General features: G+C 39.8%; 1 protein-coding gene across 6 annotated transcripts in view; it reads right to left on the bottom strand.

Annotated features, from left to right (window-relative positions):
* LOC137198211 (collagen alpha-1(XIV) chain-like) overlaps nt 1–12,767 on the bottom strand; it is a 222,721-nt gene that overhangs the window by 188,440 nt on the left and 21,514 nt on the right. For 5 of the 6 annotated variants that reach the window (XM_067611887.1, XM_067611891.1, XM_067611890.1 and 2 more), the window contains exons 4-5: nt 11,800–11,943; nt 8,693–8,776 (exon numbers count right to left, since the gene is read on the bottom strand). The exons of the other annotated variant lie outside the window; for it this stretch is intronic. In XM_067611887.1, coding sequence (XP_067467988.1) covers nt 8,693–8,776; nt 11,800–11,943 — 228 coding nt within the window. The remainder of the gene's footprint in view (nt 1–8,692; nt 8,777–11,799; nt 11,944–12,767) is intronic. 6 annotated transcript variants of the gene reach the window in all.

The raw sequence follows: 12,767 nt of genomic DNA, 5'->3' as shown, positions 1-12,767 counted from the left end.
TAGTTTTCATAATCAAAACATGATTGTGTGACTTCCTCATCAGTCTGTGGGTGTTTCCCATCAGACTAATGCGGCTCCTCACTCACATCTCAGCTCCTCCCAGCAGGGACGAGCACAGAGGAATTAAATCCCCGCTCCCGCGGTGGTGCTATCGCTGAAAATGTTAACAACACGACATGCTGCCAATCAGAGCTGCTGTAAAGATTTCAACTGCAGCCTGAATAACTAAAGAAAAGGATGAAAATGTAGCCAGAAGATCCTGTTTTTGAACACTGCTGCCATGATGTGGAACAACCTCACGCTGCACAACCAGATGTTAAAAAAAGAAAGAGGCTTATAGAAGTCAGGGTTAGGGTTAGGGTCACACTCACACATCGATGGTGGCAACCATCAGGATCAGTTTAGGGTTCAGTATCTCGTCCTTCAACGAATACTTCAGCCATCAAATTGTCCTTGTTGTCCCTGATATGGGAGTTATTACTTTTTATTTAAATTATAGTGATATATTTTTGGATTTCAGGTGTTTATTGTTAGTTTTATGCTAAATGTCTTATGCTTCTTTATGTTAATTTGTCTTTTAACATGTTGGAAAGTGTTTTCACTTGAACATTTTATCCCTTAGATTCTGTTTTTGTGTCTGTAATCCATAAATAAATCATATCGATGGCCGAAGAGCAAAAACTCCTGGAAAATGCACTTTTTTGAGAAAACTTAAGGATACCCAAAACATAATACACTGTTTTTGGACTATGTTACTATATTATGTGGTATTGTTTACGGTATATTTGTATGCTTATTGTTAACACATAATATAGTAATATAGTCCAAAAACAGTGTATTATATGTTTGGTATCCTTACCAAATATCATTCTACATGAAAACAACAAGTTTTTTTTTAGTTTTCTTAAAAAAGTGCATTTTTCAGATCGGAGGTTTTGCTCTTCGGCCATCGATATAATATTATATCATAATGATTTTACAAAAAGCTGTGGTAGAACTGTTTATTTTATGATCTTTAATGATCTCACCATCACAACTGTAGCTGCTGAATGAAAACCTTTGTTGCCTGCAGCTATGTTTGCTCACATTGATGATAATAAACAGACAATAAGCAGTTTATTGTGCTGTTTAGTGATATTTTGTCAGGAAATATTTGGATACACAAAGGAGAAGCGGGTTATGCTCGAGGAGTTTTTATGGACAGTTCGATTTATTTTTCAAATTTCAATCGTAACAGCTGAGAATCTAAGAGACATACAGAGCCTGGTAGCCATGTGAGTTTATCTGTAACCATCCATGTAAGTGTGCGGCTGACCTGCATAGACAAGCGTGCAGAAACGCAAGCAAACAACAACAACAACAGCAGACAAACAAACAGCCAAACCTTCAGACTGACAGCCATGCAGGCAGGCAGCTGTTAAAGGTCTGATCAGCAGCGAGGCAGCGGCCCAAGAACAGACCTGTGAGGCTATAGCTGTGGTATTCAGCAAGTGTGGGCAAGGAGCGGACTGTCAGCTATGAGCACTGAAAAGCAGACAGACGAGAAGCTGCAGGAGAAGATACACAGAGAGAGAGAAAGAGAGGTGGAGAAATGCTGCTGAGACAGAGCCGAGAGTGAAAATTGAGAGAGAATTAAGGAGGAGAAGGAGAGAGAGGGGAAAAAGGGGAGACAGGAGTCTTATCATGATGACTCAAATTGTACTACACGCTTTGAAGCAGGTGTGTAAAATTGAATTTAATGCCGTGACTGAAAAACGTTCAATACTTTCATCAAATGTGATCTGCAATGAAAATTCTCTCCCGTCATCTCCAGAAGGCAAACATGTGTCTGTACTGGATCGATTAGAGCAAGCAGAAGAAGAAGAAGAAGAAAGGCGGATAAAAATAGGTAACAAAACTCACACGTTTTTAAGGTGTCGAATGTCACCTGAAGATCTGCTCTCCTTATAGAGCTGATACAAGCTGATAAACACACACACAGCATTTTGTTTAAATATTAAACTAAAGACTGGTATTGAATCCTAATCTCAGGTATCATGAAATAAATAAGAAATAGAAAGAGATAACAAGGAGGAGACAGAAAGACAGTATGTAGTGATACAATAAGCTCCTGTAATAGAAACATGTTGTAACAAGAAGGGAAGGAAATAAATCCAAATAGTAGTTAAAGACTAAAAGATGGAGGAGAGTAATGAGAAAAAATGATGGAGAGAAAAAAAACCTGCTCAAACAAATATAGACGTCAAGAGAGAGAGCTGATGAAAAAATAGAGCTGGAGGGGATGATGATGGTGGAGTGTGTGTGTGTGTGTGTGTGTGTGTGTGTGTGTGTGTGTGTGTGTGTGTGTGTGTGGTGGTGGGGGGTTAACAAGATGAATGAAGAAGAAGAAGGTGGTGGTGGGGTGTTTTATCACTCGTTGGCTCTTCTTCTTCTCTCCCTCATCTGTCCCCTTTAGCCTGCGGCCAGTTAGCCAGGCAGTTTGAAGAAATGATAGGTGACTAACACACACACACACACACACACACACACACACACACACACACACACACACACACACACACACAAACACCTAGCATTTGGTAACGTCCATGCAGAAATCAATCCTTAAAGGAGACGTCAAATAAACAGCATCTTGCAGCTTGACAACAAACCACAGAAGAAGAAACTCAGCCATGATGACAAAGTCTCATCAGTCATGTCGGACTGAATGATAATTAGCAGCGTTCATCAGCTGTGAATGACATTAAAAACACTGATATCTCCTTTCAAAGCGACTACATGGAGCTAAACAGACCAGACACCCAAACACATAAAGACCATTTCAACATATGAACAATAAATGAAACTAATTCATGCTGCAATTTGCATAGAAATAGAACAGACTTGGAGGAAGAGATAGTGGATGTAAAAATGAGAACAAAACATAGACTGTAAACAGCAGAGAGCTGCGGGTGAATGAACATCATTAAACTGAAACCTGATGAATGAAATAATTCTCCTAACGAGCCAGTCAAAATATAAAAAGACCTGGCAAAGATCTGATTGGATTGAAACGTTCATCCATTTGGATTCAAACTGAATTGTGGCTTTGCACTAAATGTGTATTTCTTTCTTTCCATTGTTGCTGTCTTCTAACAGCTCTGCACCTACATGATACGTGTATAATTACACCTTCGTTTAGCAAGGTTTTAATCATTATTTCACTGGATCCTCACATGATGTCAAAGACCCCAGATACAGGCTTAAAGATATAATATATCACAGTTTAACCCATGAGAACCCACAGGTGTCACCAACCCTTTCAATGTTCCTTATAAGGCTTATTATCCTTGATAAGTGACATCTACTGAACATCCTGGTGCAGTCATGTGACAATGTATGACATCACTTGTTTTTTGTTACTAAAGGTCGGTTTCAACCCATTTAACAATTCTGATCCTTTAATAAGACGTCCTTTATTACATTTAACCTGTTCTGACCACATTTCATGAACAAATTGATATAAAACAATCGTTATGACATATATGTTACATTACAGATCTTTGACACTGAAGGTAGAATTTGAAAAAAAAATTCAGAAATGTGTTCCTTGTGGTCCATTTGGTCTGTTATATATATATATATATATATTTCCTTTAAGGAGAAACGGGTTCTTATGGGTTAACATGACTTTATCACCAGTGTGGCTCAGACTGGATCAGACTAAACGCTGGTGTGCTCGTCAGATGGTCGACCAGCTTCAGAAACCGCCTCTCTCTGTGGTCTAATAATGACGTGACGCCTCAATCCTAACAAGAATCAGCCCAACATTTTATAACGTGTGTCCGCACCTTTAATGAGCCGTAAAGTGGTCGTTCTGTGTGTGTGTCAGATCCCATCAGCTGCACCGGTTGAAACCTTGAATCCTGTCGTGTTTCATTCATAATACAGCGAAGAAGCCGCAGAGCGTTAGCATTATCGTTAGCCTGTCCGGCTAATAGACTTTGAAGAAAACATGATGGCTCATGAATTGCAGAATCCTTCTAATTAATGTTTGTACCCACCGGCGCAGAGTAGACTCACACACACACACACACATGCACACACACACACACTCACACACACACACACACACACACACACACACACACACACACACACACACACACACACACAACTAGCACTTTAAAATCAATTTTTTAGTCAACTGATGGAAATTTGTTACAACTTTTGCTTCTCAAACATGAGAATTTTCTGTTTTTTATCCATTTCATATGATTATAAATTGATTTCCAAACCAGTATTTTTTATTATTTGATATTTTATGGCCTAATTTGATTATAGATTGATAATGCAAGTATTAGTTTGTTGACGCAGCAGCTTTTGTATCATAAAAGTCTTGCTTGAACTTGTTTTAGTGCTTGTTTGCTTTTGAAATCAGTGACAGAAACCAGATTTAAACTCTCTATTTTCCTCTTTTTTTTTCTCTCTCTCTCTCTTCTTCCTCCTCCTTTGCTCCCCCCCCTTGAAAACATTTTGAACATTTTCTGACACTTTGGCCAAATGGCTGCTCTTCCTGCCAGAGTCGAGGCAGAGGCCACGCAGCACGACGCACCGCAGGATCTCTGACAAACATCGCCGACTGTTACTATGTCGGTCCCCGTCAGACCGCGCTCTCTCCCTCTTCCACTAATGGTCTGCCTCCTCCAGTGACAGCTTCTGCTGCTGGACCTGTTTATATTTATAACTCTGGTAAACTGGAGGAGACAGCTTGAGAAAAGACAGAGAGGCTGGATGAGAGAGAGAGAGAGATTTAACGCCAGATTTAACTCTGGCTTCTGAATAAACACATTAAAGGTTCTCTATTTTGGAACTTCTGTGGATATTTTTGTGTAAGTGATGTTTTTAAGATGTTTTAAGACATGAAGATTGATGCCACTCATATACAGTATCTGAAGCTACAGCCAAGAGACGGTTAGCCTAGCTTAGCATAAAGACTGGAAGCAGGGGGAAACTGCTAGCGTGTCTCTGTCCAAAGATAATCTGCCCACCAGCACCTCTAATTCTAACTCTAATTAACCTCATTAATCAACACGCTGCATCTCATTTGTTTAATCCGAGGGGTTACGAGTCGCACCATGATTTCCTGGAGTCTCGTTGTCGCTGCGAGGTTGCCAGGCAACCAGCGGAGACTCCAGGGATTATGCTAAACAAATAAATCCATCTCCTGTCTGTCGCTTAGACAGATACGACAGTTGTATCAATCGAACTCTCTGCAAGGAAGCAAACAAGCAGTTTCCACTCAGCCTAATAAGCATTATATAATATTAATTAATTTCTACCTGAGCGTATTTTATGTTATTATTAACTGGTGCTTGTTTTCTAACTAAATACTATTGTTACTTCCAAAACGGCTGATTATGAGCGTGTGCATGGAAACAAAAAGAACAAGTAACTGACAGTTGTGATGTGTATGAGGTGTGTTTACATGAGTAACGACACACACACACACACACACACACACACACACACACACACGTCGTCGGTACGGAAGTTCTTCAGCGTCAATGAAAAAGACACAACGCGACTGAGAGAAGCTCCTGTAACCTGATGCTCTCTTTTATTTTGTTTATTTTTGTTTTATATGAACATACCATTGAATTTTAATTTTTTTAAAGTTACAAAAATGTTTGTGTGTACTATGAATTACAATTCTTAGAAAGAAAATATTAAATTCTTTTAAAGAAGGAGGTCAGACTTTAAAAAAAATTGGAATCAGCCAAGAAATAAACAATCAGTGCATCCTCTTAGTTAATATTTGCCAACATTAAGTTTAAACCAAATCTATATTTTCAATTGCAACCATAAAATAAACTGTAGTAATGCAGATGTTTCTATGTAAATGTTAATCTCTTGTATTAATGTTGTGAATGAACCTTCTAAGATTAAAAAAAAAAAAAGCTAGTTCTCCAAATCTCACATGATAAGAGTGCAATTTGTAGAAAACGTACATTTCATATCCTGCTTTGGCTTCTGTAAACATTTGTTTACACAGAAACTAAAAGCTATTAGACTTTCAGACTAACAATAAGAGACGGACGCAGAGAGAAGAAGAAGAAGAAGAAGAAGAAGAAGAATAAAAGCGACTGCAGCAGAGTAGCAATCATACAACACCCAAGCAGCAGAAATGAGTCAGAAAAAGAACTTTTATGGACGTCCTATCTGTAATTATCTCTCTGGATCGGATCCCTGTTTTGGACTCGCTGCTCGCTCGCCTCCCTCCTGCCGTCAGTCTCACTTGTTCTGTGAGTTCAAACACAGCTGGGGAAGTCTAGCGCCCGTTTTTAAAAAACATCTGTCGAGTCGTGAGTTTTCTCTCACAGAGAAACGGTTGAAATCAGATCTGTCACATTTGACAAAGCGTTGCTCGAACATCTTGTTTACAGACGCTTCGGTCCTCCGTTCTCTGTTTAATTATCAAGCTTCAAAAGTCCAACATAGTAAGAATCCAGATGTTCTTCTATTTCAGCACATAATGTATAATGGAGGCTATTTAATGGAGACATTTAATACAGTTTTGTGGTTAAATTTAAAGTCTCTCCATTAAAGAACCACTGACATCCATCCGATCATGCTGGTTGAACTGGACTCCAGCTTTGGTCCAGCATCATGAATACGTCCTCTCATCATTTATTCACACAAAATAATTAAAGCCAACTATTAAATAAGAGGAATTTATCTATAAAATAGTTTACAGAACCACAACAAAACTAAAACCTAATCATACAAACTGAATGAACCTGATTCTGAAGCTCTCCAGACTCAGATTCTTGCACTTCGTTAACAATTAAAACATCTTTCTTCCTCTTAATGTTTGCTGCTGCAGCGTCTCACCTTCCCCACGAGAGCAGCGAACGCAGGAAAACAGTGATTACAAAACATTAATTCCCGGACAGAATTAAAATGACCTCAGGACATCAGAGTTAAAATAAAATAGACTATTTCAGGTAGAAGAAAAAGAATCCCCCTGACAGGCTTTGTAAAGTTTCTGCTGTCTGTCTGGTGGTGGTGAGGGGGATGGGAGGTGGGGGGGGGAATAAAATAAAAAAAGACCAATCACCAAACTTCACCTGACGAGGTGTCTGGTGCCGCTCAGAGAAGAATAAAATCCTCATTTAAAGGATTCAGGCTGTAATTGCTTCGGAAGTGATGAGGTGATAATATGAAATGAGATTCGCAGTGAGGAGAAAAGCTCGAGTACTGTTGCAAATGTGGAGTTTCTTCTTCTTTTTTTTTTTTTTTACTTTCGTTCGTTCTTATTCTGAGCAGAGACACAAAAAAACGTGCAAATTTTCATAAAAAGGAAAATATGAAAACAAGCTGCAGCAGACAAACTAAACGAGATGAACTGATGAGTAGATTTAGATCTGAAAGTTTCTCCTCTTTGTGATGACTTTGAGAGCAGAAGCAGTAATTTGAAGGTCTCGTCTGCACCGTCATTAACACCAAATCCTACGTTTCAAGGTTTTCAAAAAGGCAACAGCACTCACACAAAAGGGACACATCATATTTTCAAAACACTGCAAAGGAACACGGCACCATGTCAGGAGGTTTAGGTCAACAAAACACTACCAGATAAACATTCTGCATATTAGTTTTATTGACTTCTTTTCAGTTTTCAGAGACGACACAGCAGCACCGACGACACCCACAAAAGGACCAAAATTTCAATCAACCTTTATGACACAAAAAAAAAGAACATTTTCACAATTCTGAGAGATTTAACTGAGGTATAAATCTTTTGCACCCCGTCTGATGTTTGCAGTATGAGAAGAAGACACACAGCAGCTTACCTGCTTGGTTTTTTTTTCCTTGTAAAGTGTGAAGTTTCATCTCAGCTTGAGGGTGTTTACAATCAACTTTCAACATTATAATCGCCTTGTTTACCGCACTTGTGTTTCTTCTCGATTCATTTCCTGGCTGTCGCTTGAATTCCTCTCTCCGTTTTCACACCATTTCATTTCCTTTTTCCTCCCTTGCACTTTCTCTTCAGGAACGAGGCTCGATGATAATCGCGGCGTAAGTGCAGGGGGGGGGGGGATATTACATTCGCGAGGCCTTTCTTTCTTTCCTCCTTCAGACGTGTGAGAACAGTAATCAGGAAACATCATGAAATGGTTTTCCAGGAGAAACCGTCTTTGATCTGCAGCGTGAGTCGATGATTTGTCCGACCGGCAGCGAACGCAGCCGTTTAAAACAAAACTCAGAGGCCTCCTTCAGCTTCCACTTACCTGCTTTTTGCTCTTTTTCTCTCGGTTAAAATCTCAGTTTGAGAAAGGTCAGAGGATTGAAAATGAAAACTTGATGTGTCACTGCTGGAGAAATCTTTAAAAAAAAAACTTCTTTTCTTCACAAAAAGAGATTCTGGAGAGCAGAGACAGTGATGTTTTCTCCAATTTGTTCCTGGTTATAAGACACTTTTCGTACTTTCCCTTTTGAAGTTGTTCTTGAAGAATGTCAGCTTCCTGTAAATGGTATTTCAAAGAGAATCTCCTTTAAAAAAAAAGCTAAAAAAAAAAAAAGATATTCCTCTGCCGGTGTTATACAGGAGAGGTCTTGAATCCAGACGACAACACGGATCCTTCATCAGTCTTTCTTTCTGTGTTTCTGTTCGCCGGGTTTCGCCTCCCGTTTCCCTGCTGAGGGATCTTACCTTCTGAGATCTCGTTGTTTTCCTCGGTGACTCCGCTGTCTGGTCTCCTCTGGGACTGAACCATCTCCACGGCTGATCGCTGAGCTGGAAGAAATAACACCGTAATGTAAGAATCTCTGTTAATGAACGATGGGAGAGGAAGAGGAAGAGGAAGGGAGAGGAGAGGGTAAAACACAGTGGATCAATCCATTTCAATCAATGAATCGAACAAAAAAGTGCAAGATATTTCTAAAATGCCAAAAATAGAATATTCCAAAACAGATAATAACAGATTTTTTAAACAGCCAAGAGGCAGCGACAGAAAAACAACATCAAAACCTTTTTTAGTTTGATCGATTAGACACAGTCTGATTAAAGATTAAAGGTCCTGATGAGTCTGAAGATCTCAGCAACTCCACACTGATGTTTTTTTGTTTTACTACACTTTTACCTCGTTGGATGAGAAACTGATCTGTCGACTGATAATCAAACATCAGGTGAAGACGGTTATGATTTAAAAAACTACGACACCTCACAACGCTGCTATTTAATTAGCTTAATTGCTAATGGCAGCAATGATTTTTAGTTGTTAAATGTCATCACCTGCGTTTAGATGTAATAAAATGGTGCTTAACAGTGTTTTTCTTTTTCAGCGTCGCACCAATGTCAGCACAGCGGATCATGTAATTGAGGATCCGGTGATATCCTGCTGTTTTCTTGAGGAGCTGCATGATGTCAATAAATGCTGAGTCAAAGGTCTTCTCCACCTCGACAAGAATACATTTCTGGAGGAAACACGCTGCGCCTGTAGATTTATGGCATTTAAAGAATCCAATTTAAAAGCACTATGTGTAGTATTTCTGTTTTCCTGATGCACAATGTGTGAGTAGCTGAATGTCAGCGATGGAAACAAACAGCTCAGTTGGAATATTTCTGAATTCATTCTGCATTTTGCTGTTTGAATTCTCTCCTGCTTTACTCAAGTTGTTTTACTCTCCGTCCTCCATCGACCACACAGCGTAAACAACAACAACCGTAGTTGGATAAACAGCAGAAGAATCACTAAACAATGGAGGTCAGCACTAAAAGTACCCGGTGCAGTTTTTAAACCACTACTATCACACTATTCCACAGATCAACAGGTGGCTGTAATGGGCCAAGAAATGCAGAAGTTTACCAGTAAAACCAGGAAAGAAGACTGGAGGCTAGTGTACATGGATGTAAACTATGTAGTAGGGATGTGCAGAGGGCCCAGTATTTGTATTTGTATCTGTATTTGTTGAGGCAGCAAAATTATTTGTATTTGTATTAGAGTAAAAGTGGAAAGAGGATGAAAAATCCTGTTTCTATTTTTATTACGCTTTTAATTTTAGAAAATTGAAGTGTTAGAATAAGTGTTCATGAATAAACTACCTTATGAAGGAGGTCCCCACACCAGGTCTTGAACTGGAGTCTCAGATCATAGACGAATGAGCTGATTATTGAACTAAATTTTACTCATCGCTTCATTACAGACAGACCTCTACCTATTTATACACCCATAACACAGAGACAGCACACCGTGAAACGTTTAGGGAAGAATCTCAAAGTCAATTATTGCTTTGCACTTTTCATTTATTACCTATTTTTTACAACCTAACTTTGTGGAAAGGAGAAGGGGAACAACAGGTTATGGAGAGTCACTTGGGAGCACTTTGCATGTGTCAGTAGTTCAGCTTTATCTCCGGGAGTGATGTACAAATTAGGAAATGTGCATCATGTAGCAGGTGGATGTGACTCCCCTCGTTGAGACCTGCTGATGTAACTGACCTGCGCGCTGGTATTTGACTTTTTTTTTCTTCCTAAACACAAATAATTTTTAAAATATTTGTATGAAACAAATATTTGTTAAAACCATAGACTGTATAAAAATATGGACGTAGTTACCGTGACGTCACCCGTTGGTTTCTGAAGAGCGGTTTTGAAGCTCAAAGTGAGCCGCTCCGGCCGTCGCCATCTTGGCAGTGTGTGACGCTGCCTGACTCCCAGCCAATCAAAAATGGGCAAAGAGGCGGGGCCGAATGGCTGAAACAAGCCACCTAGCGGCTGGCGGACCTGTCACTCAAAGCAGCCATGTCCTTCATTATGCAGAACTTTACGGTCTAATAAAATTTAAACGAGTGAGTTATAAAAAAAATCCCCCCCCCGTACAGTTGTCATGAAAGGAGAAATTAGCTTTAGAGACCAAAACCGTTGTTTGTACCAGGCTGTAAACATGTTTATTTCTGCTGTAAAGTTGGGCATTTTAACATGGAGGTCTATGGGGATTGACTTGCTTTTGGAGCCTCAAGAGGCCATTCAAGGAACTGCAGTTTTTGGCACTTCCGCATTGGCTTCATTTTTCAGCCCCGGAGGTTTCGACTTGGTTAAAACCCCACTATTTGTGCTTTTCCAAATAATGTATTTGTATTCTCCGTCCTTCTCCTCTGTTCCTCTTCCTGAGGTTTCTTCCATGTTTTCCTCATTAAAAGGTTTTGTTTGTTATTGGAATCGAGGGTCTAAGGAAAGAGGATGTTGTATCGCTGTACAGATTGTAAAGCGCCCTGAGGCAAATTTGTGATATTGGGCTATAAACATAAAAACTGACTGTACTTGACTCGATAAGATGCACACCATCAATTTTAGTTGCTCTGAAGGCAACCTGCACACACAGTAATTCAGCCCCTGAATCACGTTGCTCTGCTATGTGATGTTGTTGTTCTCGCGGCCACACCCCCAATCAGTGATGTCACAGCAGGTATTCTGCCAGTCACAGCTGATGGAAAACACCCGCTGTGACATCACTGATTGGAGCCAGAAGTGCAGCTCGATCTCAACAGAGACAAGTTCAGCAGCTGTTTTCTGTCATGTGGGACTTAGACGTGGCTACGACCCAACATCATAACAGCTTAAGGTCATCGCACTTCATTTCTTATTTCAAGTTCAGATAATTATCAGCTTTTGTTATTTGGTGCTAAATCTGTAAACTCACAGTCTGGAGGCAGCCAGAGTATTTCTGAAATAACTATCAACATCGCTACCAGCCTTCAAAATGACTCATCAGAGGAGTTCTACTACTGGAGGTTGATGAAAATGATTCAGTCTCTTACCTTCATGTTTGGCTTGAAGAGGTTTGCTTTGCTGTCCTCCCTGGACTGCAATGACCTTAAAGCTGTATTCTTTAGAGGGGTCAAAGTCCTCGATGATGAGCTTTGCTTCCTGTTTTGATATCTGAACCTCCGTCTGCTTCCCACCTGTTGAAGGGAAAGAAAATAACAAAGTCTGATGGTTTGAGAGAAGAAAACGTTTACCAAGAGTTGCTGGTTTGAATCCCGGCTGCACAAGAGAGTCATTTCTATGGTTCATTTAATCACTAATTTATTGATTTTACACGTCAGAATCTCTTTACAGGTGTTGGGGGGGATATTACACATATTTTTCATCAAAATATATGATAAGACAGATCTCTGCTCCTCACCAAATCGCTCCCATCATCCACTTTCGTCTCTCAGGTCCTAATTGAATTAACATCTGAATTAATTATCAGCTATAACACGTATCGCAATGATTTGCTGTTGCACACTTTTGGTTCAAACAGATGATGATCCGTGAAAAGTGCTCTGCTAGGGCACAAATTTAGCATCAGCTGCATACTGTTAAATATGGAAGTAGCAGGTAGATTTGCTTCACTCACCAGCCAAAACAACAATGGTAAACTATTGTGTGGTTGGTAACATTTGAACATTCACTAGACATTTGGCCGGTGGACAAAAACATTAATTTTGCACCTTGTGCTCTGCACCCCAGCCTGTCTGAACTTGAAAAGAAAAATGACTGTTCCTTCACTTAAAAATCACAAATTTTACATCAGAGGAAGCAAAGATGAAAAGTTAGCATGAGAAAAGGCACGTATGGTGTGAGATCTGTGTCAATTGCGTGAGTCTCGTGGTCAAAGCGTGAGACTCGGCAGCTCTGAAAGAAGTGACGTTAGCAGACCTCTGTAGCTCCTCATCTCTGCTAGAGGCTAGCAGCTCCAGGCTACATTAGCCACTATTAGCACAGTAACACCCAAATCTCC

Source organism: Thunnus thynnus, chromosome 15 (assembly GCF_963924715.1).
Source record: "Thunnus thynnus chromosome 15, fThuThy2.1, whole genome shotgun sequence".
NCBI classification, from domain to species: domain Eukaryota; kingdom Metazoa; phylum Chordata; class Actinopteri; order Scombriformes; family Scombridae; genus Thunnus; species Thunnus thynnus.
Note: the sequence above shows the minus strand (reverse complement) of the source record. Positions and strands in the feature narration are given on the sequence as shown.